The sequence below is a fragment of the Hemiscyllium ocellatum genome, chromosome 45 (assembly GCF_020745735.1).
Source record: "Hemiscyllium ocellatum isolate sHemOce1 chromosome 45, sHemOce1.pat.X.cur, whole genome shotgun sequence".
NCBI classification, from domain to species: Eukaryota; Metazoa; Chordata; class Chondrichthyes; order Orectolobiformes; family Hemiscylliidae; genus Hemiscyllium; species Hemiscyllium ocellatum.
In genome coordinates this window covers 17,181,848-17,209,159 of record NC_083445.1, presented here as the reverse complement: position 1 = coordinate 17,209,159, position 27,312 = coordinate 17,181,848, and the positions used below count along the sequence as shown (strand labels likewise).

At 46.0% G+C, this 27,312-nt stretch overlaps 1 protein-coding gene across 4 annotated transcripts in view; it reads left to right on the top strand.

The window, feature by feature from the left end:
- Window positions 1-27,312, top strand: part of LOC132835998 (adhesion G protein-coupled receptor E2-like) — an 80,886-nt gene that overhangs the window by 6,516 nt on the left and 47,058 nt on the right. For 3 of the 4 annotated variants that reach the window (XM_060855183.1, XM_060855186.1, XM_060855185.1), the window contains exon 2: window positions 21,676-21,771. In XM_060855183.1, coding sequence (XP_060711166.1) covers window positions 21,676-21,771 — 96 coding nt within the window. Of the gene's footprint in view, window positions 1-5,776; window positions 5,915-21,675; window positions 21,772-27,312 lie in introns of all 4 variants that reach the window. The other variant, XM_060855184.1, reaches the window with a different exon arrangement.

Here is a 27,312-nt window from a genome sequence, read left to right as displayed (position 1 = left end):
AGTTGCAAGATCTTGATCTCAAGGGCTCAGAGGGCATTGGGGGGTGTGGATTGTGGGAATGGGGGACTGAGTTGGATGACCAGTTGGGTGATCATATAGAATGGTGAAGCAGTCTCGAAGGGCCGAATGGCCTGCACCAGCTCCTGTTTTTCGTGTCTGTCAGCAGACATCACCTCCCCTGCGTCCTCCCTCTCGGACAGACACAGATGCTTTTTTTTTCCCAAGGGCCACACTGTCTTCCTTAGCCAACGCCACGCTGTGGGATTTTGCTGTGCATGAATTTGCTGTCACATTTCCTGTCCTTCACTGCATCTCCGAGAGTACTTCATTGGTTTCGGTGTGATGCCTCGGGATGCCTTAATTTTGGGAATGGGACAATTCTGTTCCTTCTTTAATTAGTCAGGCAGCCTCTGGATCTTGGGTGAAGTGTTGCCCTGCTGGGGCAGGGTGTAACCATCTTGGTTGAGGGCTCCTAAAGTTTGTGTCCATTTGGTGTTTCAAGATGAACTGAGGTCCAAGGAGAAGCGCTGACTAAAGAGAGTTCCTCGTACTCTGTGAGGATCCTCCAAAACATGGTCCCATCAAATTCTCAACCTTATATTCAGATCCTTCCCTGGGATATGGGTATCGCTGGCACTGACAACATTCATTCCCGCAGACACATAACCGTCTATCCCCCCTTATTGCCCCAGCATGCCATTGAGTGGTTTGCAGGCCATTTCAGATCATGCTGCTGTGGGACACATGTTGACCAACGGGTAAAGATGACATATTCCCCACCACCACCCCACTCTAAACTAGATCAGATTTTACAACTGTGTCAATGGTCTAAAGACATGAAGGTTTGGTGGATTGGCTATGCTTAATCTCGCATAGTGTCCAAGGATGTGTTTCTGCCTGGTACTTGGGTTACCTCCCACAGTCCAAAGATGTGCAAGTTAGGCAGGTTGGCCATTCTAAATTGCCCGCAGTGTTCAGGGATGTGTCAGCTAGGTGAGTTCACCATGGGAGATGCAGGGGTAAGGGGATGGGTCTGAGTGGAAGCTGTTTGGTGTGGACCAACTGTAGCGATTCTATGATTCTATGATGTGCTGGTTAGGTGGATTGGCCATGCTAAAGTGTCTGTAGTGTCCAAGGATGTTCAGGTTAGGTGGATTAGCCATGCTAAATTGTTTGTAGTGTCCAGGGATGTACTAGTTAGGTGGATTGGCCATGCTAAATTGTTTGTAGTGTCCAGGGATGTACTGGTTAGTTGGATTGGCCATGCTAAATTGTTTGTAGTGTCCAGGGATGTACTGGTTAGTTGGATTGGCCATGCTAAATTGTTTGTAGTGTCCAGGGATGTTCAGGTTAGGTGGATTGGCCATGCTAAGTTGTTTGTAGTAGCCAGGGATGTTCAGGTTAGGTGGATTGGCCATGCTAAATTGTCTGTAGTGTCCAGGGATGTTCAGGTTCGGTGGACTGGCCATGCTAAATTGTCGGCAGTGTCCAAGGATGTGCTGGCTAGGTGGATTGACCATGGAAATGGGGAGTTATGGAGGTAGAATAGGGGAGCTGGGTTTGGGTGGGTCTTTGGAGGGTCGGTGTAGACTTAATGGGCCGAATGGCCTCTACCTGCACTGCAGGGTTTCTCTGAATGTATGAGCCTGCTAACACTTCATTCCAGATTGACTTAGTCCCTTGAATTTAAACTCCTGGGCTGACTTCATAGGATTTGGATTCCAATCTGTTTCTGTCACCTAACAGTGAAATATGCAAGTCTTAGGTGGGGGAAGGGCTGGTGTGACCAGTGTTAACAGCAACTTTTCAAGCTTGCTATTATCTATCGCTGACCTGAGATGTTACTGTAGGCTACATGGATGTAACTTCACCAACATTAATTACAGCCTGTCTAACACTTCAGGAACGCAGTTCATTCACAGTGGTCCTAGCTGAGAGGGGAAATGTGCTCGGCCCTGCCAAATACAATTCAATACAATTCAATGAAGTGCAGGAACAGGCCCTTCAGCCCATCAAGTCTGTGCCAACTCCTAATCCTTAATTAGACCTGCTAATTATTGCCCACGTGTGTTATCTATCACCCTGTTTGCCTCACATTCATGTGTCTATTAAGATGTGGGCAGCACGGTGGCCCAGTGGTTAGCCCTGCTGCCTCACAGCGCCAGGGACCTGGGTTTGAATCCAGCTTGGGTGACTGTCTGCGTGGGGTTTGCACTTTCTCTGTGCAGGTTTCCTCCGGGTGCTCTGGTTTCCTCCCACAATCCAAAGATGTGCAGGTCAGGGTGTATCGGTCATGCTAAGTTGTCCATAGTGCTCAGGGATATGTAGGCTAGTGCATTAGTCAGAGTAAATGTAGGAGAATGGATCTGGGTGGTTTGCTGTTTGGAGGGTCAGTGTGGATTTGTTGGGCTGAAGGGCCTGCTTACATACTGTAGGGATTCCTTAAAAATTGCTAACATGCCTGCCTCCACTGGCTGTATATTGCAGGTATCCACTGCCCTCTGTATGTGAAACAGTTTCCCATCAGTTCTCCCATCAACATACCCCTCTCAACCTTGAATCTGTGCCCTGTTATAGCTGACCTGCCCACTCTGGGGTAAAAAGCCTCTGACCATCCCCCAGTCTATGCCTCACATATTTTTGTAAACCTCTATCAAGACAGCCCTTGGCTTCCATCTTTCTAGTGAAAGCAATCTGAGTTTATCCAACCTCACCTCATGACCAAAACCGTCCAGACTGGGCCACGTCCTGGTAACCTTCTCTGCATCTTCTCCCAGAACTGAATGCAATATTCCAAATGTGGCCCAACTAAAGGTTTCTACAGCTGTAACATAACTTGACAATTTTTATATTCAAAGCGCCGGCCGATGAAGAGGAACGTGCTATTTGTCTTTTTAATCCATCTGTGTTGCCACATTCGGGGATCTGTGAACATATATGCCCAGACCCCTCTGTATGTCACCTTGCACCGCTGACCCACTCAACTGGCAATGCTGAGCCACTTTGGGTCAAAGGTTTAGACCATGTTTTCTGTTACTGGGTGTCGTGAAGCACATCGATGGAAATAGCCCATCGATTGTTCTCAGCTCATTTGGGGGTGTTGCTGGCTGGAAGTCCAATTTGACTTCACCTTCTCAACGGCTGTTAATAAACAGTGGTCCAGACTGTCACGTTCATATCTCATGAATGAAATTAAGGACTCAGACCTCCTCTTTTTCTCTTCAAACGTATAAATAATTGGAAATGCAAAACTTAAATGTTGCTCAAAGGAGATGAGAATTCAAAGTTTTCATCTTGCATTCACAAGGCGATTATCGGAATGCTGCTTCCAATTCCGATTTCCCTGTCATAGGAAAGATGTTGTGAAACGTGAAAGGGTTCAGAAAAAAATTCACAAGGATGTTCCCAGGGTTGGAGGATTTGAGCTACAGGGAGAGGCTGAACAGGCTGGGGCTGTTTTCTCTGGAGCATTGGAGGCTGAGGGGTGACCTTATAGAGGTTTATAAAATCATGAGGGTAAATAAACAAGGTCTTTTCCCTGGGGTGGGGGAGCCCAGAACTAGAGGGCATGGGTTTGGGGTGAGAGGGGAAAGATTTAAAAGGGAACTGAGGGGTAACTTTTTCAGGTAGAGGGTGATTTGTGGTGGAGGCTGGTACAATTACAGCATTTAAAAGGCATTTGGATGGGTGTACGATTAGGAAGGGTTTAGAGGGATATGGGCCAAGTGCTGACAAATAGGATATCCGTAGCACAGATAAGTTGGGCTGAAGGGTCAGCTTCCATGCTGTATGACTCCATGACTTGACAATGAGGATGCAATAAATATGCTTCAGAAAAGTGAACAGCAATTTACCCAGAAGGGAGCTGCTGTGTAAATTGTAGCTTGTCATTTTAATTGGAATCCCCTTTTGTTTAAGCTGTTCTTCCAACATTCTACTCTCAATGATTGATAGGTTAAAAATAAACATTAACTTTTAGCTATCTTTAATTTCTAATGAATCACTAATTTCCTGAAGAAAGTCATGATTAAAGCTGTTTCTGACTCATTTCCAGTATGACACTTCAGTTCGTAACACCTTAATCCATTAACATAAACCTCCTGGTCTCTCTGTCCTTGCTCCCTTTGACAGTTATCTACCATCTGCATCCTCCCTGCCCAGTGGAAACAATACCTCCCTCTCTGCTCTATCAAACTGATATATCTGCTGTAAATTAATGAAGTTCAATTCCCATCTGTTCCATTTACAGTATGCTGCTGTTTTCTAAGGCCACAAAGTGGTGGCACAGTGGTTAGCACTGCTGCCTCACAGCGCCAGAGACCTGGGTTCAATTCCTGACTCAGGTGACTGTCTGTGTGGAGTTTGCACATTCTCCCTGTGTCTGTGTGGGTTTCCTCTGGGTGCTCCAGTTTCCCCCCACAGTCCAAAGATGTGCATGTCAGGTGAATTGGCCGTAGTGTTAGGTGAATTGGCCGTAGTGTTAGGTGAAGGGGTAAATGTAGGGGAATGGGTCTGGGTGGGTTGCTCTTTGGAGGGTTGGTGTGGACTTGTTGGGCTAAAGGGCCTGTTTCCACATTGTAAATAATCTAAAGGTTGGAGTTAAATGGACGATAGCAGAGCTGCTATGAGCAGAATTTAGAAGCTGTCCACAGTGCCCTGGGTTCCCCAGTCTGCTCTGTTCCCATCTCCAGTACTGTGTAGTGCTGAGCCCTATCACATCCAACACTGACCCAACATCAAGTCCTGAGCTCTGCTGATAGAAGGCTCCCATTCTGGCTGTGGGCCTGGGCAGATAACAAAGCCAGCTTCACTTCCGGTTGGTCAATCAGACATGTCTATCTGAAACTAACAGAGCAAGAGCTCTCTGGACTGCAGCCACTTTATTCTCAATAACAACAGGCCAATGAGCAGACCAGTCTAGATTACTGAATCCTGATATTTCTAAGAAATAAGGGTGTCACTGGACTGCAGTTACTGATGAAGATGGTTTCATCTTATATGGCTCAGTCGACAACTCTCTCTCTCAAAGTTGAGCGGCAATGTTCAAGCCCTGCTCCAGGTATTAAAGTGACAGGCTGAGCCCAATTTCAGTGCAGCATCACTTACAGATGTACAGCACAGAAACAGACCCTTCGGTCCAACCCATCCATGCCAACAAGATATCCCAACCTAATCTAGTCCCATTTGCCAGCATTTGTGTCCAGATGTCTTTTAAATGTTGCAACTGCACCAGCCTCCATCACTTCCTCTGGCAGCTCATTCCATATACATACCACTCTCTGTGTGAAAAAGTTGCCCCTTAGGTCCCTTTTACTTTCCCCTCTCACCCTAAACCTATGCCCTGTAGCTTTGGACTCCCCCATCCCAGAGAAAAGACTTTGTCCATTCACCCTTTCTATGTCCCTCATGATTTTATACACCTCTATTAGGTCACTGTCAGCCTCCGACGCGCCAGGGAAAACACTTGAAGAAGCCTCTGCCTTTGTAGTGCTGCTGGGGGTGAAGATTCAATAGCGTTTTGTCGAAGACCTCCCCCCCACAGGGGTCCTGGTCAATGTTTATCCCTCAATCGACGTCACTGAAGGAGAATGTCTGGTCATTATTGTGTCATCTCGCTGTGAGAGGATGAGGATGTCTCAGATCTGACATTATAACCACCGATAACTGTAAACCACCCTGGGACCTCCAATTGTCACATGGCTGTAGAAGTTAGCTGGGCCCTTCGGAAGAAGGGTGACCGGACCCGAACCGTTAAATCTGCTTTCTGTTTCCTCAGATATTGCCAGAGTTCCTCCAGCAATTTTTCTACTTTCACTCAGATGTCCGGCAATTCCTTAACTTATCCTGATGGTTGGGAAGCTGATGGATTTACAAACCGCACTGGTCTTCCATCCCATTCTATTTTACTCTTCAGGTACTCATCAGAGAATGTCATTCAGCCCAGCCTGTCTCTACTGGCCCTTTGAAAATGCTATGAACACACTGCCCCTGTTCCTTTCTCCCGAATTTCCCCGTCAAGCATCTGTCCAAATTTCCCATTACTGAATCTGCTTCCCAGTTCCAATCGTTGCAATGGCCAAGTAAAAAGTTATTTCTTTTGCCAATCCAAGACCATTTTGCGCCCAACATTTGTCGCTCTCCATTTTGACTCTGTCAAAATCTCTCTCGATTTTTTTACTCTGTTGAAATCTCTCTCTCCTGGGCCACTTCCCTCTGAATCTATGGTGACCGAGCACAGCTCCCTACACGTTGACGAAGTCTTTAATCTCTGGGACCACATGAGTCAAGTTCCTCCACACCCGACTGATGCCTTTTCTAACACCCAGTGGGCCGAATATCTGCAGAGTGTGTAAAAGGGCAATGTCCCACCCAAACCCAAGGGAGAGGGGAATTTACGTTCAAATTATTCTGCTAATATTTGCTTTATCTGCTGCTAAAGTCTTTCTGAAAACTGCAAACAGGAACAACAAACCAAGGGGAAGCTCTCGTTCAATATACTTCTGTATTTTCGAATGCATGTATTCACAGACAGAGTGTGCATTGCTTTATGATTTCTTGAAGAGTGTGGGGTGATTTAATTGAAGCTTGCAAGAGCCTGACCCCATGGATGTGAAAAGGCCATTTCCTCCTGTGGATCTAAGGGGGCTCTGTTTCAATTTGAGAGACTTTCCTTTTAGGACAGAGTTGAGGGGGATTGCTTTGTCTCTCCAAGAGGAGCTGCATGACTTTGGAACCCTCTACCTCAGAAGGTGGTGGAGGCCGGTCATTGGACATTTTTAAGCTGGAGGTAAATGGATTCCAGCTAGGCAGGGAATTGAAAGTTATCGGTGGTTACTGGGAATGGGGAACGCGAAACAGAAAGATATCACGCAAGTGAACTTTATGAATGGTGGAGCAGGTTTGAGAGTCTGAATGACTTAAGTCTGCTCCAAATTTATAACTTTCTTTCTTCGCTTCAGTCATGCGCTCTGTCCACTGGGCTCTGCCTACACGTAACAGTATAGTCCAGAAACAAATCCAGTCTTTAGATTTCACCCCCAGTCAAACAGACCCTCTTGCCTTTTTCTCAGGGTCAGGCAAACAGCACATTCAGAAGAGAGAGTTGGAATCTGGGAAGTGCGCGACAGTTAGAATGAGCTAAAGCAGGGAGAGTGCTGCTCGGCTGAAGTCAGTGATGCTATAACGACCAGGAGAAAGGGAGAGCTGCAGAGGCTGGAGAGTCAGAGTCGAGAGTATGGTGCTGGAAAAGCACAGCAGGTCAGGCAGCATCCGAGGAGCAGGAGGGTCAACGTTTCAGGCATAAGCTCTCCATCAGGAATGAGGGGGCAGAAAGGTCCTAGGGGGGCTGAGAGCTAAATGGGAGTGGGTAGGTTAGGGAGTAGGTAGCTGAGTGGGCGATGGTGGGGCCACCCGACACCTGGAGGAAAAACACCTCATCTTCCGCCTTGGGACCCTCCAACCCCAGGGCATCAACGCTGATTTCACCGGTTTCTTCATTTCCCCTCCCCTCACCTTATCCCAGATCCAACCCTCCAACTCGGCACCGCCCCTCATGATCTGGCCTACCTGTCCATCTTCCTTCCTGTCTATCCGCTCCACCCTCTGCTCTGACCTATCACCGTTTCCCTCCTCCCCACTTTCATCTACCTATCACATTCCCAGTCACCTTCCCTTCTGCCCCACCCACCCCCTCCTATTTACCTCTCAGCTCCCTTGGGCTCCCCACCCCAACGTTCCTGATGAAGGGCTTATGCCTGAAATGTCGATTCTCCAGTTTCTCGGATGCTGCCTGACCTGCTGCGCTTTTCCAGCACCACGCCTTTTGACGCCGAAGTCAGGAATGCAAGCCTTCAAGTTAAAGTCATGAAAGGAGTTGAGATTTAAAAAGGGTAGTCACTTATCGTGACTGAAAAATCAGAAGCATAAAGCATTCCTGTCAGTTTTAAACATCCATCCAATGCTGAAATGTTCAGTTATTGGGAAAAACAGTTTTGCTGACCCACAAAGGCGCATTAAATGCAAGAACAAACACAATAAGTAACACTTTGTTAAATGTGTCGTTTATCAACACATGAAAACATTCAACTCAATGTGCATCTGTCAGAAAGGCCTATCCAATTGTTCCAAATTGGTTTAAATTATCGATGTGGACTAAACCCGTCAGAAAAGAACCATGTATCCATTCCAACTTAAGTTCCCTGTCAATAGAATTGGTCACCACAATGACAGTCTGGTGCCAAAAGAGCTTTTACAAGTTTGGAGCCTCTTTCTACTTTTAATTATTGTTGGGGAGGTTTTCAAATGTAATTCGATAACATTTTTAAAACATGTCTCCCTTTTTTCCTCTCTCTTTTTATTTCTTTCCCTTGATCCAATTTCCTTAACTCTCTCTTATTCATGTTCTGTACCCAATTTAACGTTAATGTTGTTAATCTCGCAGACCCTTGAGGCTTGAGACATTGTGCTGCTGACTGATACCTCGTGAATCTGTTTGAGATACACAGTCAAGTGTCCTGTGCTCTAAGCTCCTAGATGCCCCCTATAGGGCAACGAGCAAATTGCTGTGCAGAGGTCCTCAGTGAGTCAATGATTTTGTGCAACTTTAATAAATGTCTGGCTCCATTAGTTTGTTAAAGAGTCAGTGAGTCATAGAGACAGACCCTTAAATCCAAACAGTCCATTCTGACCATAATTCCAAACTAATCTCCTCCCATCCACCTGTGCTTGGTCCATATCCTTCCAAATGTCTCCTATTCATGTACTTATCCAAATGTCTTTTAAATGTTATAATTGTACATGTGAACCACTCTCTGTGTAAAAGTAGTTGACCCTCGTGTCCTTTTTAAATCTTTCTCCTCTCACCTTAAGAATGGACTAGGAAAATAAAACCTGCCTCATCCCCCTTATCTATACCCCTCATGAGTTTATAAGGTCATACCTCAACCTCTTACACTTCAGTCAAATAAGTTCCAGCCTTTCCAGTTCACCTTTAAATCTCAATCTTTCATTTCCAGCAACATTCTGGTAAATCTTTGCCGAATCCTCTCCAGTTTAATAATATCCTTCCTATGCCAGGGTGACCAGAACTGGACACAGTAATCCAGAAGAGGCCTCACTAACATCACCCTGACGTCCCAACTCCTATACTCAAAGGTCTGATCAATGAAGGCAAGCATAGAGTCATAGAGTCCTCCAGCACAGGGACAGGCCCTTTGGCCCATACTGGTCCACACTGACCAAAATGGCCATCACCGCTAAGCCCATTTCCCTGCACTTGGCCCATATCCTTCTAATCCTTTCCTATCTATGTATTTTCCGAATGCCTTTTAAATGTTGTTAATGTACCCGCTTCAACCACTTCCACTGGCAGCTCATTCCATACGCGCCACCCTCTGTGGAAAAACGTTGCCCCTCAGTTTCCCTTTTATTCTTTCCCCTCTAACCTTAAACTGATACCCTCTAGTCCTCGATTCCCCAACCCTGGGGAAAAGACTGAGTGCACTCACCCTATCCATGCCCCTCATGGTCTTACACACCTCTATGAGATCCCCCCCTCAGTCTCTTTTGCTCTAAGGAAAGAAGTCCTAGCTTGTCCAACCTCTCCCTATAACTCAGATCCTTGAGTCCAGGCAACATCCTTATTAATTTCTTCTGCACTCATTCCAGTTTAATAACATCCTTCCAATAACAAGGTGAGCAAAACTGAACACAATACTCCAAGTGCAGTCTCACCAAAGTCCTGTACAACTGTAACATAACCTCTAACTTCTATACTCAATGCCCTGACTGATGAAGGCCAGTGTGCCAAAAGCTGCCTTCACTGCCCTGTCTACCTGTGGCTTCACTTTCAGAGACCGTGTACCTGAACTTCAAGATCCCTCTGTTCCACTACACTCTTTCAGGCCCTGCCATTCACCATGAAACTCCTACCTCGCTAAACGCCTTCTTAACCGCCCCGTCCAATATGTTGCAAATTTCAAAGAATTATGTGCCTGAACTCCCAGGTATTTCTGTTCTACAACACTACCCAGGCTCTATCATTAATTGTTTAATTTCTGTCCTTCATCCCCCGCGGCAGAGCTCAGACCATATAACCTTGACAAATCCAGATAAAGCAAACCAATAGCTCTATAGCACATTAGAATTTCATTCCACAGAACAAGCAGATGGATTTGTGCAGAAGTAGAGAACTCTCACACAGAACCTTATCTGATTGTACATATAAAACAAGATTATACAGCAGCAGTGGTATGCGTATTGTTTCATGGTTTGCTTTATCAGCGGTTCCCAATGGTATTTTAAGCTCTCATTCTTGTAAACCTTGATCCTGATATGAACCATTTTGTTCAGATGTGGTGCAACAGGGAAAGACTGGGTGTCTCATATTCCTGGTGTATGCTGCGATAGAGCAAATCTGCACCACTGTACAATCGACAGACCCCCTTCAGAAATCACAACCCATTGCTGAGTGTCTGACTCACCCAACAGCATTCCAGAACCCATTGTGTGGTGGAAGTGACAAGTCAGTGCTCAGTGAGTGTCTGATCCATCAACACTGCGAACCCATTGTTTTCTATTTCTAAGCCCTTTGCGATCACAATTCATCACTGCCCGACTGTCTGAATAACTCAACAAGAAGGGGCATGCTTTTATGTGAAAGAAAGAGAGCTTACCCAGCGCTTTTTCACGATCTGAGAACGTACCGAACAATTCAAAGCATTGTTCGACATGGAGCCACTGCTGTGAAGGGTAGGAAATACTGCTGCCAGTTTGTGTACAGCAAGTTCCCACAGGCAACAATACCATAACCTGTTATTGAGGTGTCGTTTGAAGGAGAAATAGCACAGACTCTGGTGTTAGATTAGATTAGATTAGATTACTTACAGTGTGGAAACTTCGGCCCAATAAGTCCACACCGACCCACCGAAGCGCAACCCATCCGTACCCCTACATTTACCCCTGACCATAGGCCACAGATCAGCCTTGATTTGGAGGGAGGTGATGGCCTAGTGGGATTATCGCTGCAATGTTAATCCAGAGACCCAGGCAAGGTTCTGGGGACCTGGGTTTGAATCCCACCATGGCAGAGGGTGGAATTTGAATTCACTTAATTAAAAATTGACACTTAAGCAGCTAATGATGATACATTTTCATCAATGTGAAAAAGGTTCACTAACGCCCTTTAGGGAAGGAAACCTGATGGAGGGCACAGTGGCTCAGTGGTTAGCACTGCTGCCTCACAGCACTTGGTTCAATCCCAGCTTTGGGTAACTCTCTGTGTGGAGTTTGCGCATTCTCCCTGTGCCTGTGTGGGTTTCCTCCCACAGTCCAAAGATGTGCAGGTTAGGGTAAATTGGCTGTGCTAAATTGCCCATAGCGTTCAGGGATGTGTAGGTTAGGTGAATTAGTCAGAGGGAAGTGTAGAGTAATAGGGTGGGGGAATGGGTCTGGGTGGGTTACTCACTCTTCAGAGATTTAATGTGGACTTGTTGAGCCACTGTTTTCCACACTGTAGGGAATCTATGAAACTGCCATCCTTACCTGGTCTGGCCTGCAAGTGGCTCCAGACCCACAGCAATGGCTTGGACCGGCACAGGCCTGGAGGGCTGAAGGGCCTGTTCCTGGGCTGTAAATATTCTTTGTTTTTAATGTTGAGTCATAACTGCCCTCTGGATAATAAGTGCTGCCTAGCCAGCAACACTCGCATCCTGTGAGTGAATAAAGTAAAAGAATTCCATTGAATGGCAGAACAGGTTTGAGGGACCGAATGGCATCCTTTCATTCCTATGGGAATCGTGAAACCCAGTTTAATTTTCTACATTGACATGAGAGGAGCTTTAACACTTATTCCAAAAACTGGGCTTTAGATTAGATTACTTACAGTGTGGAAACAGGCCCTTCGGCCCAACAAGTCCACACCGACCCGCCAAAGCACAACCCACCCATACCCCTACATTTACCCCTTACCTAACACTACGGGCAATTTAGCATGGCCAATTCACCTGACCCGCACATCTTTGGACTGTGGGAGGAAACCGGAGCACCCGGAGGAAACCCACGCAGACACGGGGAGAACGTGCAAACTCCACACAGACAGTCACCTGAGGCGGGAACTGAACCCGGGTCTATGGCGCTGTGAGGCAGCAGTGCTAACCACTGTGCCGCCTTCTGACAGTACTGCACTGAAAGGGCTACCCTAGGATTTAGGCTCAAGTCCTGAGGCAGGGGGTTGAATCCCCTAGCCCTCAGACCCAAAAAATGTGAATTTGATCATTTATTGTCAATGTAGTGGTGACCTTTCACTCTGAGCTGTTACATCATGGAAATCTAGCAGAATTAAATTTGAGGGAATCTTCCAACACTCAATATTTTGTACAGTAGGAGTCTGAAGATATGCTGAAGACTCAGTGCTGGTTGGGATTTTGCGAGCTTGTATTAGGTGCATGTGGGTCTGATAATGGGGCTACAGTCATTGCTTCCTTTCGTCATTATGAAGCTTGGGTTACACTCAGCATCCATTACCACATGGAACAAGTGACTATCAAATCAAAGTCATCAGCAACCGCATTCAAGTAATGCCCAAATGGAGAAGGGAAGACAAAAATATTTGCCGACAAAGTTTATTTTCATTCATTTCACAAGATGTAGGTGTTAGTGGCTGGGTCAGCAAATATTTATTCCCCAATCTCAATTTGGGTAGCTTTCTTCCCGAAAGGGCTTGAGGTGGGATTTTCTGAACAATCAATTCATGGTCGTCATTAGACTCTGAATTCCAGATTTTCCTTAGAATTCAAATTCCGCCATTTGTCATGTGATGGGATTTGAACCCAGGTCCCCAGAACGTTACCTGGCTGGCTGGATTAACAATCCCATGATAATATCATCAGACCATCACCACTTCAACACAACCCTGCAGGCTCTCACTTTAGCTCTCTCACACCTTTCTATGTTAATCACAATTAGGTAGCTGAAATGTTTTGAAACCTCAAAGACTGAAATTGCTGGAAAATCTCAGCTGGCCTGATAGTATTTGTGGAGAGAAATCAGAGTTAACGCCTCAAAACTTCACCAGTTCTGGATCTGAAACATTAACTCTGATCTTTCGCTGCAGAACCTGCTGAGAGTTCAGTCCGAGTCAGGATGGTGAGTGGCTCAGAGGGGAACTTGCAGGGGGTGGTGTTCCCCATCTATTGATTAGATTAGATTACTTACAGTATGGAAACTGGCCTTTTAGCCTAACAAGTCCACACCGACCCGTCGAAGCACAACCCACCCAGACCCATTCCCCTACATTTATCCCTTCACCTAACACTATGGCATGGCCAATTCACCTAACCTGCACACTTTTGGACTGTGGGAGGAAACCCACACAGACATGGGGAGAATGTGCAAACGCCCCACAGTCAGTCTCCTGAGGCGGGAATTGAACCCGGATCTCTGGCGCTGTGAGGCAGCAGTGCTAACCACTGAGCCACTCTGCCACATCAAGGGGCCCGTAGTTACCATTTGAACTGGCCCCAACACAACTGGTTCCTGTTGTTTCCCCACTGATTAGAAGGGGAATGCAGAGGATTCACCGAACCCCCTTCTATTCCGATAGCTCCCAGGTCCATTCATGGACATTTGAATGTTGATACTGAGGAAAAACAGCCATAACAACAAAAGAACTAATTTGACTGCAGGTCAAGCTTTTCAATAGCAGAAAGATGTGAGAAAAGCAGTAAAACCTGCAGATAAAATACAAATGTGCAATTAAATTGGACATTTCGTGGGATCTCACAGCAAGTTTGAGATTGACCATTCTAGCTTTCCTCAGAAGTTTCTTTAGTTTCACAGATCAGCACAACATCAAGGGCCGAAGGGCCTGTACAGCGCTGTAATGTTCTCTGTTCTATGTTCTTCCTCTCCCAATCTCTCTCTCTGACACTATCAGTCTTACCACCTCCCATTCGGCCTCCATACCACCTCCAGTATGGGCCCCAAAAACTCTCATCCCCTCTGACACCACTCCCCACCCATCATCCTCCTGGTTTCCCATTGGGCCACAGCCTTCGCTGTCATCCGTTTTTGTGATGAGGCCTAATGGAGCGAGGTAAACTCCAGAGCAGATCCAGAGGCCCAGAGAGCAAGCCTGCACTACCCTTCCTCACTCCAATAATGGAACACACATTCCCACCGTCCCCCAGAGGATAGAGTGGGTGAGGGAACACCTCATCCTGTTAGGTCATCCTCCCTACTTTGTACCTTTCTGCTATTGTTCTCATACAATAGCTCAGAGTTGCAGAATATATTAAGTAACTGGCCCCAAGGGGAAGTAAGTTTGGCAGGAGCATCAGTGAAAGGAGAGCATTCATAGGATTGTGCAGAAGCAGACTCTCTGAAGGAAGGTCCTGGTTAAGTGCCAAGCTCTGACTTTTCCCCTGTCATCCTACCCCTTGCTTCTATCCAAGTCACCATCCAATGCCCCTCCTGAACCCCTTGATTGAAACTTCCTCCCAGGCAGTGCCTTCCAGAAATTGCCCAGGGAATTTGAAGCTAAGATCTACAGAGTCTTGTAAGAATCAGTATGTTGCATGTTAACTTTACCCCTTGATTAATTGCTCTGTTTATGATGGTAATAAACACATGACTCTGGAACAAGATTCCCTCTCATCTCTGAGTATTGGACAGCTAATCTAATCTCACCCCGTCAAGATGGCGGCAGAGTAGAGTTTCTCAGCTGGAGCTTGTCCACTCTGTCCATTTCTTTTCTTCTTGCTCTTTTAATTGTTTTTGTTCTCTTTACTTACCTCAAGTGCACTCCTGGTCTCAAGAGGAAGCCCAGAACAGGCTCCCTGCTTTAGAACTTTCGGACTGTAATGCTGAACCTTTCCTTTTATTTCTTTATTTTTAGTTTATACCTAATATTTGGTACCTCAATGTCCTTCTACCTTAAATGCCGCTAAAAATGGCAACTATGCCCACTTTTCTCCATTCTCCTGTACTTGTGGCAATCAAACCTTATTCTAATTCGCGTATGAGTGACTGTAGATACATTATTGTTAGCCTTTTTATTCATTCAAGGGATTGTGGGTAGGCTGGCATCTATTGCCCACCTCCAGTTGCTTAGAGGATAGCTAACGTTGCTGTGGGTCTGCTGTCACATGTAGGCCAGACCAGGTAAGGATGGCAGATTTCCTTCCCTGAAGGACATTAGTGAACGAGATAGGTTTTTTACTTCGATCATCATGAGACTAGCTTTTTATTTATTGAATTTAAATGTCACCACCTGCCAAGGTGGGATTCCAAACCGTGCCCCCATTAGCCCAAGATTCTGGGTTATTAGTCCAGTGACCATAGTATAATCCAGCTTCCCCTGAGCAATTGGTTCTGAATGTAAGGTATTTGTATTTAAGTATTGTATTTCTGATCTTCAAAATAATTCCGATTCAACACTTTCTGAATTCTTGCCACTTTTGATCAATATTTGTCCCACGCACTGCATTCAGAGAGAGAGCTGATATAATCACAGCCATCTATTTGGCACAGATAGTTTCTAGTACACTGACAAAACAATGGCACATTGACTGGCAGAATTGTAACCGTCTTGTGTATACTAAGTTTAGATTAGATTAGATTATTTACAGTGTGGAAACAGGCCCTTCGGCCCAACAAGTCCACACCGACCCATCGAAGCACAACCCACCCATACCCCTACACCTAACACTACGGGCAATTTAGCATGGCCAATTCACCTAACCTGTACATTTTTGGACTGTGGGAGGAAACCGGAGCACCCGGAGCAAACCCACGCAGACACGGGGAGAACGTGCAAACTCCACACAGTCAGTCGCCTGAGGCAGGAATTGAACGCAGGTCTCTGGCACTGTGAGGCAGCAGTGCTAACCACTGCGCCACCGTGCCACGCACAAAGGCACAGCAAGTGCACGCCGAAACAGAACCAAAACTTGCCTTCAAAGCATAGAGCAACCAGCAATCTTAGACCAGGTTAAACCACCACCAGTCCTCTCTCTCCAGTGAGAGGGAACCCTACGGTCTGGTAAGACCATTGACTTGACTGTAGCACAGGTTCCCCTTGTTCCAGGCCCACTCTGGGACTTCATAGCCAAATTAGGTGCGTCCATAGTATGACCGAGTTCAGTGAGTGTCAACTCCCCAAGTGAAAGAAACGTGTCTGAATATATTAGAGAGCAAACGGGAGATTTTGCCTTAATCCCCTCTGCTTGGCTCTCCACTTACTTTAAGGAGTTCCTTAAAAAATCTCCACCTGTGATCAGGGCTTTGTGACTCTGGCATGAACTGGTGTGGCTGACTGCAACGTCAGAGAGATGCTTATATTCCTGTGGCTTTCATGCTTCCCCCATATCGATGCTTTATTGATAGATACACACAGTCTATACCGTACTGTACTTTATTAGTCCGTCTCTCCCAGGGCACACTGTTCACAGTCTTTTGTACGTGACTGCTGGTATCCAAGTTACATCAAGTTACACATTTGTGGGTGGCACGGTGGCACAGTGGTTAGCACTGCTGCCTCACAGTGCCAGAGACCCGGGTTCAATTCCCACCTCAGGCGACTGACTGTGTGGAGTTTGCACATTCTGCGTGGGTTTCCTCCGGGTGCTCCAGTTTCCTCCCACAGTCCAAAGATGTGCAGGTCAGGTGAATTGACCATGCTAAATTGCCCGTAGTGTTAGGTGAAGGGGTAAATGTAGGGGAATGGGTCTGGGTGGGTTGTGCTTCGGCGGGTCGGTGTGGACTTGTTGGGCCGAAAGGCCTGTTTCCACACTGTAAGTAATCTAATCTAATACATTACAATTCCATGTTTGATCATAGGACATAGGAGTGAAAATAGGCCAGTCAGCCCTTCATTGGCTGATCTGATAATCTCGCTGCTCCTTCATCAGGTAGTTTTTTAGATTAGACTTTTTTTTTAGATTAGACTTACAGTGTGGAAACAGGCCCTTCGGCCCAACAAGTCCACACCGACCCGCCGAAGCGCAACCCACCCATACCCGTACATTTACCCCTTACCTAACACTACGGACAATTTTGCTTCACCAATTCACCTGACCCGCACATCTTTGGACTGTGGGAGGAAACCGGAGCACCCGGAGGAAACCCACGCAGACACAGGGAGAACATGCAAACTCCACACAGTCAGTCGCCTGAGTCGGGAATTGAACCCGGGTCTACAGGCGCTGTGAGGCAGCAGTGCTAACCACTGTGCCACCGTGCCGCCCATAGTTGTGGAGAATAAGACCATAAAACATAGAATTTATAGTCACAGTACAGTGTCATGGAGATGTCATGATACATTTAACAATTTTAGACTCAATCTTTCTTCTTTTAGAATGGGATGTGCTGGTTTATGTCCTTTGATACGTAAATCCCAGAACATCCTTTATATTAATTATCAAGATATCTCTAGCATTTATAACAATAGGTGCCATCTCAGTTCAGACAATGCTTTAAGGTGTGAGGTCTGTCTGTGTCTAACAATAAAGGTGAAGTTATCTTGAGAATGTAACTTAAAAGGACTTCTGGGATTTACATAATAAAGAACCGAAACTAGCATGTCCCATTTCAAAAGATGAAAGATTTAATCTAAATTTGTTTAACATATCATTACAGCTCTGTGACACTGTAAGCCTTTTGTTATAAATTCCGTGTCTTATGTTATGTCTTATGTTGCTGTTTGACAACCAGCTGATGAAGAGATAGCGCCTCAATACTAGTGCTTCCAAATAAACCTGTTGGACTCTAACCTGGTGTTGTGTGTTTTTTTTCATCTTTTAGAATTGGTTGCAGGTTTTGGTTCATTATTATGTAAGTTTCAGAACTCCTTTCAAGTCACATTTACGAGACAACTTAACGTTTTATTAAAAAAAGGTGACAACTCAGAAAATGTATTAAAGGTGTGAGGTTAGAGTCTGTACGTATTCCATCTGGAGTCAGGCTGGTTCTATTTCCAAAGTAGGAATTTATAAAATGTTGACTAGATTATAAACAATATTGACTGCCCACAGACTGTGCACTTTTTGAACAAAATACAATTCCGCAAATGCAAATTCATCCCAATGACTTGCATAGGCATGTGAGGGAGAGAGAGAGAGAGAGAGAAAGAGACAGAGAGAGAGTGTGTGTGTGTGTGTGTGTGTGTGTGTGTGTGTGTGTGAGAGAGTGAGAGAGGGAGAGAGTGTGTGTGTGTTTGTGCATGTGGGAGTGTGAGACTGTGTGTGTGGGAGAGAGGGAGAGACAGTGTGTGTGTGTGTGCATGCACGTACGTGCTTGATAGAGTGTGTGCATAAGTGTGATGGAGTATCACCCTGTGAGAGGGTGTGCACATGGGTGTGAATGCGGGGTGTGTATGTGTCTGAGAGAGAGGGTCTGTGTGAGTGTGTGAGTATGTAAGAGTGTGTGTGTATTTGTGCTTGTGTGTAAGTGTACAGACACATTCTAACCTCACACCTTTGTCTGAGCTGAGATATTAACCTATTTTATAAAATCTTAAGACACCTTGGGAATGTGACATGAAAGAATTTCAGACTGGAGGCATGTGATCAGTGGAGTGCCACAAGGATTGGTGCTGGGCCCTCTGTGTTTTGCCATTTATATAAATGATTTGGATGAGAGCTTAAGAGGTACAGTTAGTAAGTTTGCAGATGACACCAAAATTGGAGGTGTAGTGGACAGCGAAGAGGGTTACCTCAGATTACAACAGGATCTGGACCAGATGGGCCAATGGGCGGAGAAGTGGCAGATGGAGTTTAATTCAGATAAATGCGAGGTGCTGCATTTTGGGAAAGCAAATCTTAGCAGGACTTATACACTTAATGGTAAGGTCCTAGAGACTGTTGCTGAACAAAGAGACCTTGGAGTGCAGGTTCATAGCTCCTTGAAAGTGGAGTCGCAGTTAGATAGATTGTGAAGAAGGCATTTGGTATGCTTTCCTTTATTGGTCAGAATATTGAGTACAGGAGTTGGAAGGTCGTGTTGCGGCTGTACAGGACATTGGTTAGGCCACTGTTGGAACATTGCGTGCAATTCTGGTCTCCTTCCTTGAAATGATTCAGAAAAGATTTACAAGGATATTGCCAGGGTTGGAGGATCTGAGCTACAGGGAGAGGCTGAACAGGCTGGGGCTGTTTTCCCTGGAGCGTCGGAGGCTAAGGGGTGACCTTTTAGAGCTTTACAAAATTATGAGGGGCATGGATAGGATAAATAGACAAAGTCTTTTCCCTGGGGTTGGGGAGTCCAGAACTAGAGGACATGGGTTTAGGGTGAGAAGGGAAAGATATAAAAGAGATCTAAGGGGCAACATTTTCACGCAGAGGATGGTACGTGTATGGAATGAGCTGCCAGAGGATGTGGTGGAGGCTGGTACAATTGCAACGTTTAAGAGGCATTTGGTTGGGTTTGGAGGGATATGGGTCAGGTGCTGGCAGGTGGGACTAGATTGGGTTGGGATATCTGGTCAGCATGGATGAGTTGTACCAAAGAGTCTGTTTCCATTCTGTACATCTCTATGACTCTATGACTCTATGACTCTAAGTTCTGTGATTTACATATCAATGAATCGAAACCTTCAACCCATTCTAAAAGATGAAAGGCATAACAGCAATCTAGGTTTGTTTATATATCACATCAATTGTATGACACTTTTGTGTAAGTTCTGTGGCCTATCATCCTACTCCACCAAGGAGTGGCACTCTGAAAGTTTGTACTCCCTCATAAACCTGTTGGACTATAACCTGGTGTCATGTGATTTCTAACTTTGTCACTCCAGCCCAACACCTACACATCCTGATAATTCTATTCCCTGCCTATTCTTTATAACCCTCGATTCCCTTGTTGATTAAAAACCTGTCTGAGGGGTAGAGTTGTCAGAATCCTAGCAGACCGCAGGGCTGCTCTCTCATCAGACAGAGAGAAATAACCTGTGGTGGTTTAGCCTGAGGGTCACCTGAGGGGAGAGGTTGAGAGTTAGTCTTTGGAGGGTCGGTGTGGACTTGTTGGGCTGAAGGGCCTGTTTCCACACTGTAGAGTTTGTAGGATTACAGGAAGGAGAATCCTTCATGGTAACCTCAGCTGGCATGGGAATTGAACCCAACACTGTTGGCATCACTCTACATTACAAACCAACCCACTGCTGAGAATAACTGAATAACCCCTCTTACTGACATCCACCTTGATATCCCCTCATGTGATTCAATGTCAACATTTGTCTAATAATGCTTCTCTGGAACATCGGGGTAATCAAACAACATTAAAGGCACTATGTAAATGCATGCTATTATCTTCATTCAATGTGACTAGTTATCCAAGTATCTTCCACTTGGACAGCGGTTAGCACCACTGCCTCACAGCACCAGGGACCCTGGTTCAATTCCACCCTTGGGTGACTGTCTGTGTGGAGTTTGCATATTCTCTCTGTGTCTGTGTGGGTTTCCTCCCACAGTCCAAAGATATACAGGTTAGGTGGATTTGCCATGGGTGGAGGGATGGGGTGGGATGTCTATGGGTGGGTCAAATGGCCTCTTCCCAAATTGTAGGGATTCTATACGAGCTTTGCAATTGGCGAGTCTGGCTGATGTCTGCTGACTGCTGGGGATTGAGACTAGGATGCAGCGATGTTAAAATGTCAGAACTGGGTTCAGACTGTGAAAATGAGCTCAGTACAGTCGCTCAGCAGTTGCAACTGAATACAGCTCAGATCTGCAGCAGCTCCCAGCACGTTCACCCACCACAAAACACCAAAGGGTGGTCAGTGGTACTGCACTGAGTAGAAGCCTTTCCGCAGCATGAGTTACATTCTCCCCAGTCACAGACACCCAGAGCACGTTCTAAACACACCAGCAGGAAGTCTAATGCAAACCTGTGACCCCCATCACACAGCAGGACACACATGCGTGCTGTAGAGAAAGGCAATCTGTTCCGAGTCACAAAGCAAATGTTGACCCTATCCTTATCATCTCGAGTTAAACTCTTGGATTTGTACAAAGGAGTCACATGCATTTTCCTACAGTGATCAACATACCAGACTTGGGAAAGGCACCTACACCCTTACAGGAAAGTTTCTTCCTGTAACATGATCAGAGAAAGCGGATGTTTCACTAACCTTAATTCATCTTACCTTAATCAATGCATTCTTCCAGCCTCTTTGCAATAAACTTTGCAAGATTCCCATTAGATACCCCTGGACTATTCACCTCCGCCAACCCAATATTGACATATGAAACACATTCAAAGTAGTTCCTCTTGAAGTCCTTTTTGGATTTGTCAGTCGTTATCATCGTAGGTCCTCGTTTCTCCATGTCTCTGCCCTCGTCAAAAGCCCTTTCATGACCACTCTTTTTCTAGGCAAAAAAATTCAGGTCCCAGACTGGGGCTATCTCCAATTTGGTAATCTCTCTCATCAGGGATGATCTGCGGATGTAGACTTTAGCAGCGGCCATGCTGGGATGGGATAGGAATCGGAATAAGGGCTGAAGGAGCTTCCCATGTGGAAAAACCCTGCAGTACTTATGTGCTTCAACTGATGAGCGGTTGCAATGTGTCACAGGCTATACATACTGCCTCGAGGTTTCCCCAGTGCCAAGTTAACCTTCTGATTAAGGCTGGTTCAAGTATCCTATTCTAACAAACGCTCTCCCTCTCTCTCTCTTTTTCCAGCGTTGTTCCTCTGCACTCTTGTGGCTTGGTGTTCATCTATCCCAACTCCATGTGCTCCAGGAGGTACAAGCAGGAATGGACAGTGTGGTGTGGAAGGTAAGGGAACCATCACTGGCACACAGGCACTGACAATAGCAAGCAACCCTCACATCAAACATAGAAAACAGCAACAGGGAGGAGGCCATTCAGCCCTTCGAGCCTGCTCCGCCATTCAATATGATCATGGCTGAGCATCCAACTCAATCCCACTTTCACCCCCATACTCTTCAGCCCTAAAACTATATCTATTTGATAGAACATAGAACAGTACAGCACAGGAACAGGCCCTTCAGCCCACCATGTCTGAGCTATCCATGATGCCTTTCTAAAACAAGCCCAACTGCCTGTGTGTACATGGTCTATACCCTTCTGTTCCCTGCCTGTTGATGTGTCCATATAAATGCCTTTTAAATGTTGCACTAATTTTGTTATTGAGTGCTGTTTGTATCTGCCTTTCATTGCTTGCCTAGCTCAGAGGAGCAGGTAACAGTCATAACATGTCTCCTGTCATCAGGTAACGACAGATTCGATATCGTACCCTTTGGAGCTCTCCAATGCTGCAGCTATCAAGATGAATCATCGCGAATGTGCAGTTGCTGAGATTTCATCTTTTTGCCCATCTGTGTGAAATAAATAAAATCCATGACACTGTACTGTGACTATAAATTCTATGTTTTATGGTCTTATTCTCCACAACTATGGGCGGCACGGTGGCACAGTGGTTAGCACTGCTGCCTCACAGCGCCTGTAGACCCGGGTTCAATTCCCGACTCAGGCGACTGACTGTGTGGAGTTTGCACGTTCTCCCCGTGTCTGCGTGGGTTTCCTCCGGGTGCTCCGGTTTCCTCCCACAGTCCAAAGATGTGCGGGTCAGGTGAATTGGCCATGCTAAATTGCCCGTAGTGTTAGGTAAGGGGTAAATGTAGGGGTATGGGTGGGTTGCGCTTCGGCGGGTCGGTGTGGACTTGTTGGGCCGAAGGGCCTGTTTCCACACTGTAAGTCTAATCTAATCTAAACCACAGACATATCTGAGTTGGGGACGATATTATCCAACCACTGTCACCAAAACAAGGCATGAACTAACCTGCAGGTTTAACATCAAAGCCAGACCGGTTTGTTGCAATCGTGGGTTGTGGGCGGATTCACCTGCTGCTACAGAAACTGAGTTAGAATCATAGAATCCCTGCAGCGCAGGCTGAGGCCATTTGGTCCATCGGGTCTGCACTGGCCCTCTAAAGAGCATCCTCTCATGCTATCCCTGGAATCCTACATTTCCCAAGGCTAACCCACACTATGGGCAATTTAGCATGGCCAATCCGCCTAACTTTGGATTGTGGGAGGAAACTGGAGCATCAGGAGGAAACCCACACAGACACAGGGAGAATGTGCAAACTCCACACAGACAGTCATCCGAGGGTGGAATTGAATTCAGGTCCCTGGCACCGTGAGGCAGCAGTGCTAACCACTGCACCACCGTGCCTCCCTGCACATGCACTTTGTGCTCACACACTAGTGCAGCACTAAGGGAATGCTGTCCCTTTGAAGACAGTCATTAAGCCGAACACCTTACCTGCTATCCTGGGGTGGTTATAATCGCATCCACGGCACTCTATCCAAGGTCACAGGGGGAATCCTGGCTAAGTTGTTTTTTTTAAAATTAATCTCTTGAACCAACACATCACATGCACAGGCTTTCCAGTCATTGTTATCTGTGGGATCCTGCTGTGTACCAGACAAGACGCCACATTTTCTGCACTGAGTAGCGACAGGTCCAAAACCACTCTGTCAAACATCGGTTGCTTGGGGACGCTCTCTAAGTGCAAAGGCCAGGGTGGTGGTGGGGTGGAGAGTGAGAGAGGGACAGTGTGTGTGTGTGGGTGTGTATGTGTGTGTGTGTGTGTGTGTGTGTGAGAGAGAGAGAGAGAGAGTGTGTGTGTGTGTGTGTGTGAGAGTGTGTGTGAGTATGTGTGCGTGAGAGAGAGAGTGTGTGTGAGTGAGTATGTGTGTGTGAGAGAGAGTGTGAGAGTATGTGTGTGTGTGTTTGTGTGTGTGTTTGTGTGTGTGAGGGAGAGAGGGACAGTGTATGAGTAGTACGTGTGTGTGAGAGAGAGAGAGAGTGTGAGTATGCATGTGTGTGAGAGAGAGACAGTGTGATTTTGTGTGTGTGAGAGAGTGTGAGTATGTGCGTGTGTGTGTGAGAGAGAGGGACAATGTGTGAGTATGTGTGTGTGTGAGAGACAGAGAGAGAGAGAGAGAGAGAGACAGTATGATAATGTGTACTAGCATGGATGACAGGGTAGTGTGCAAGCTTATGAGAAAATGCGAGAGTGTATGTATGTGAATATGTGTGTCTGTACCTGAGTGCTAGTATGAGTATACACGTGAAACCATGCGAGTGTGTGTGTGTGTATGTGACACACTACAACTGTGTGTGAGTGAGTGAGTGAGACAGTGTGAATGCTTGGTGTGTGTGTACGTGAGACAGTGCAAGAGTGTATGTGTTTGAGAGAATGAGACAGTACAAGAGGGTGTGGGAGTGTGTATGTGAGATAATGCAAGTGTGTGTGCATGTCTGAGAATAAGTGAGACAGTACAAGAGTTTATGTGCGTGTGTGAGTGTGTGTGTGTTTTTGTGTGAGTGTGACAGTGAGAAAGAAAGAGAAAGGAGAAGGTTGCTGAGGATGTTGGCCAGGTATTTCAGTACTGTCACCTCAGGCCATAGTTTCCTGCCCATTCATTCAGATTATTGAGAAATGATAGGTTAGTAAGCACAAACGTGGAAAACCCCAACTAACATGCATGGAAATTGCACAGCCATAGTAGCAGTAACTTTGAAGAGCAGAATATGTAAACCAGAATAGTGAAGGTCTAATATGAATCAATGTGGTTGAATACTGATATTAAAAGATTGCGTGAGAATGAGTGGGTGTATGTTAATTGCTTTACTACAAAGACAGGGGAAATACCCTCCAGTTCTCATGGAAGATAGCACATTTATAAAGCCAACTTCTAACTTTAGCAAGTGTGGATGTGCACACCATCGATATAAACAGTAAAAAGTGGGAAAGCATCATTTGTAATATTTTAACACGATATACAGTGAGACAAAAGACCACACTGACTTGACTACCATCTTTGGCAATGAAGTTTTCAGCCCGTTCCCAAATTATTGAAAATGTTTTCCTGATCATCACGGAATGACAGTGTTCACAAGGTTAAGAATGTTACGACGACATGATAAACTCAAGTTTTCATGTGCCACATCCAGTTTGTACAGGTTGAAAGTTGCAGAAGAATTTGACAAATGCACAGTAAAAGTAGCAGAACAGAGTAGTTGCAGTTGACAGCATGGGAGATTGGTCAATTTGCCTGTGTGTTGCAGAGGTTAGGTTCTTAGTTAGCTATGGTAGACTTGTTAGCTCCCTAACTAGTTGCTAATACACGAACACGGAAGCAAACCAGAGTTGTGCCCATCAGGGTCTGTGTGGAGCTGCTTGAGAGAAAGTGCTTGAGGCAATTGTTTGAGTTAGACCAGGGAGGGCTCTCATCACCCACTGTGAGACAGTGACACCTACTGGTGGGAAAAATATAGAACCAGAAACAGGAGGAGGCCATTCAGTCCTTCCAGCTTGCTTCACCATTCAATATGATCATCCATTCCAGTTCCTGGTCTCTCCCCACACCCTTTGATCTCTTTAGTTTTAAAGACTGTTTCTAAAAAGGTAAGATAAGGTTGTCATAGTCTTACCAGACCCTGGGCCTCCTCTCTCATTAGACAGAGATGACTGGTGGTGGTTTAACCTGAGGGTCAGCACGCCTCAGGGTGAGGGGAGAGGCTAAGAAGGAGAGTCCTTCATGGTAACCTCAGCTTGTGCAGGAATTGAACCCACACTGTTGTCATCACTCTGCATTGCAAAACCAGCTGTCCTGCCAACTGTAACCCCCCTATATCTGACTCCTCCTTGAAAACATTCAATGTTTTGGTCTTAAGTGCTTTGCCTGGTGGGAAGATGCTAAATAGTTCAGAGTGGGACCTGACTGTGATGCCTCACCCAGTCCAACAGCTCAGTGACGCCATCCAGTCCAACAAACAGGGGCTGAGATGCATTTCTGGAGAGGAGTGACCCTCGCTCACTCTTGAGTGAGCCAATCACACCAAGAGGATATGTGGTGAGGTCAAACTAACAGGCAAAGCAACAGATGCCTGATAATTGGGAAACGTGGGTTCAAATCCCACCCATAACACGAGGGGAAACTTAAATTCTGTTAATAACTGCAAAGGTAACCATAAACAACTAAATTGTTAAAGAGGGGAAAAAAAATGATATCTTGTTCATCAAGGCCTCCTTAAGGAAGAAATGCACCAGTCCACCTGGTCTGGTTAACATGTGATTCCACACCCATAGCAATTGGTTCACCCTTAACTCCCCTCTATTGTCAAAATGTGCCTTGATGGACCACAGCAGATTGAAGTCATCACTTTCTCAAGGACAATGAGGGGTGTGCAATAAATTGAATAGAACTTAATTTACTTTATTGTCACGTGTACCGAGGCACAGTAAAAAGCTTTGTCTTGCAAGCAATACAGGCAGATCACAGAGTTTGGGCGGCACGGTGGCACAGTGGTTAGCACTGCTGCCTCACAGTGCTAGAGACCTGGGTTCAATTCCCACCTCAGGCGACTCTCTGTGTGGAGTTTGCACATTCTCCCCGTGTCTGTGTGGGTTTCCTCCGGGTGCTCTGGTTTCCTCCCACAATCCAAAGATGTGCGGGTTAGGTGAATTGGCTATGCTAAATTGCCTGTAGTGTTAGGTGAAGGGGTAAATGTAGGAGTATGGGTCTGGGTGGTATGCGGGTCAGTGTGGACTTGTTGGGCCGAAGGGCCTGTTTCCACACTGTAAGTAATCTAATCTTAAGTAGCATAGATAAGTAAATAAAAGGTAAACAGCGGCAAAAACAAAAAAAAATAGGTACAGGCAAATGTTCAGAGTTTGAGTCCGTTTAGTAATCGAACAACAGTTGGGTAGAAACTTTTTCGAAACCAGCTAGTGCTTGTGTTCAGGCTTCTGTACCTTCTCCCCGATGGTAGAGGTTGTAGAATAACATTACCAGGATGGGATGGATCTTTGAGAATGCTGGCGGCCTTTCCTTAACAGCGGGCCTGGGAGATGGAGTCTATAAACGCATGAGGTGGTCTTGTAGCACAGTGTGTAATGTCTCTGTCTCTGAGCCTGAGCCTCTGGATTCAAATCCCATGCCAGGAAAGGTGTGTTCTTAAAAAAAACGACAGCCACGTAGGGGAATATTGACCTACAAATCCTTCCAATGTACTCTCATGGCAGGCAGTGAGAGACCCTTGGGTCAGCAAGATACCACCCCCCAAGCTGCGTTGTCTTTATTCATTCATCGGATTGTTGATCATGGGGAAGAGAAGTTATAGATGGGGGTGGATAGTCATTCACAGGATGCGGGCATCGCTGAGTGAGCCAACATTTATTGCCTGACCCTAGTCACCCTTGAGAATGTGGTGGTGAGCCACCTTCTTGAACCACTGCACTCCATTTGGTGAAGGGACCACTCCCCCCCCTCCCCCGCCCC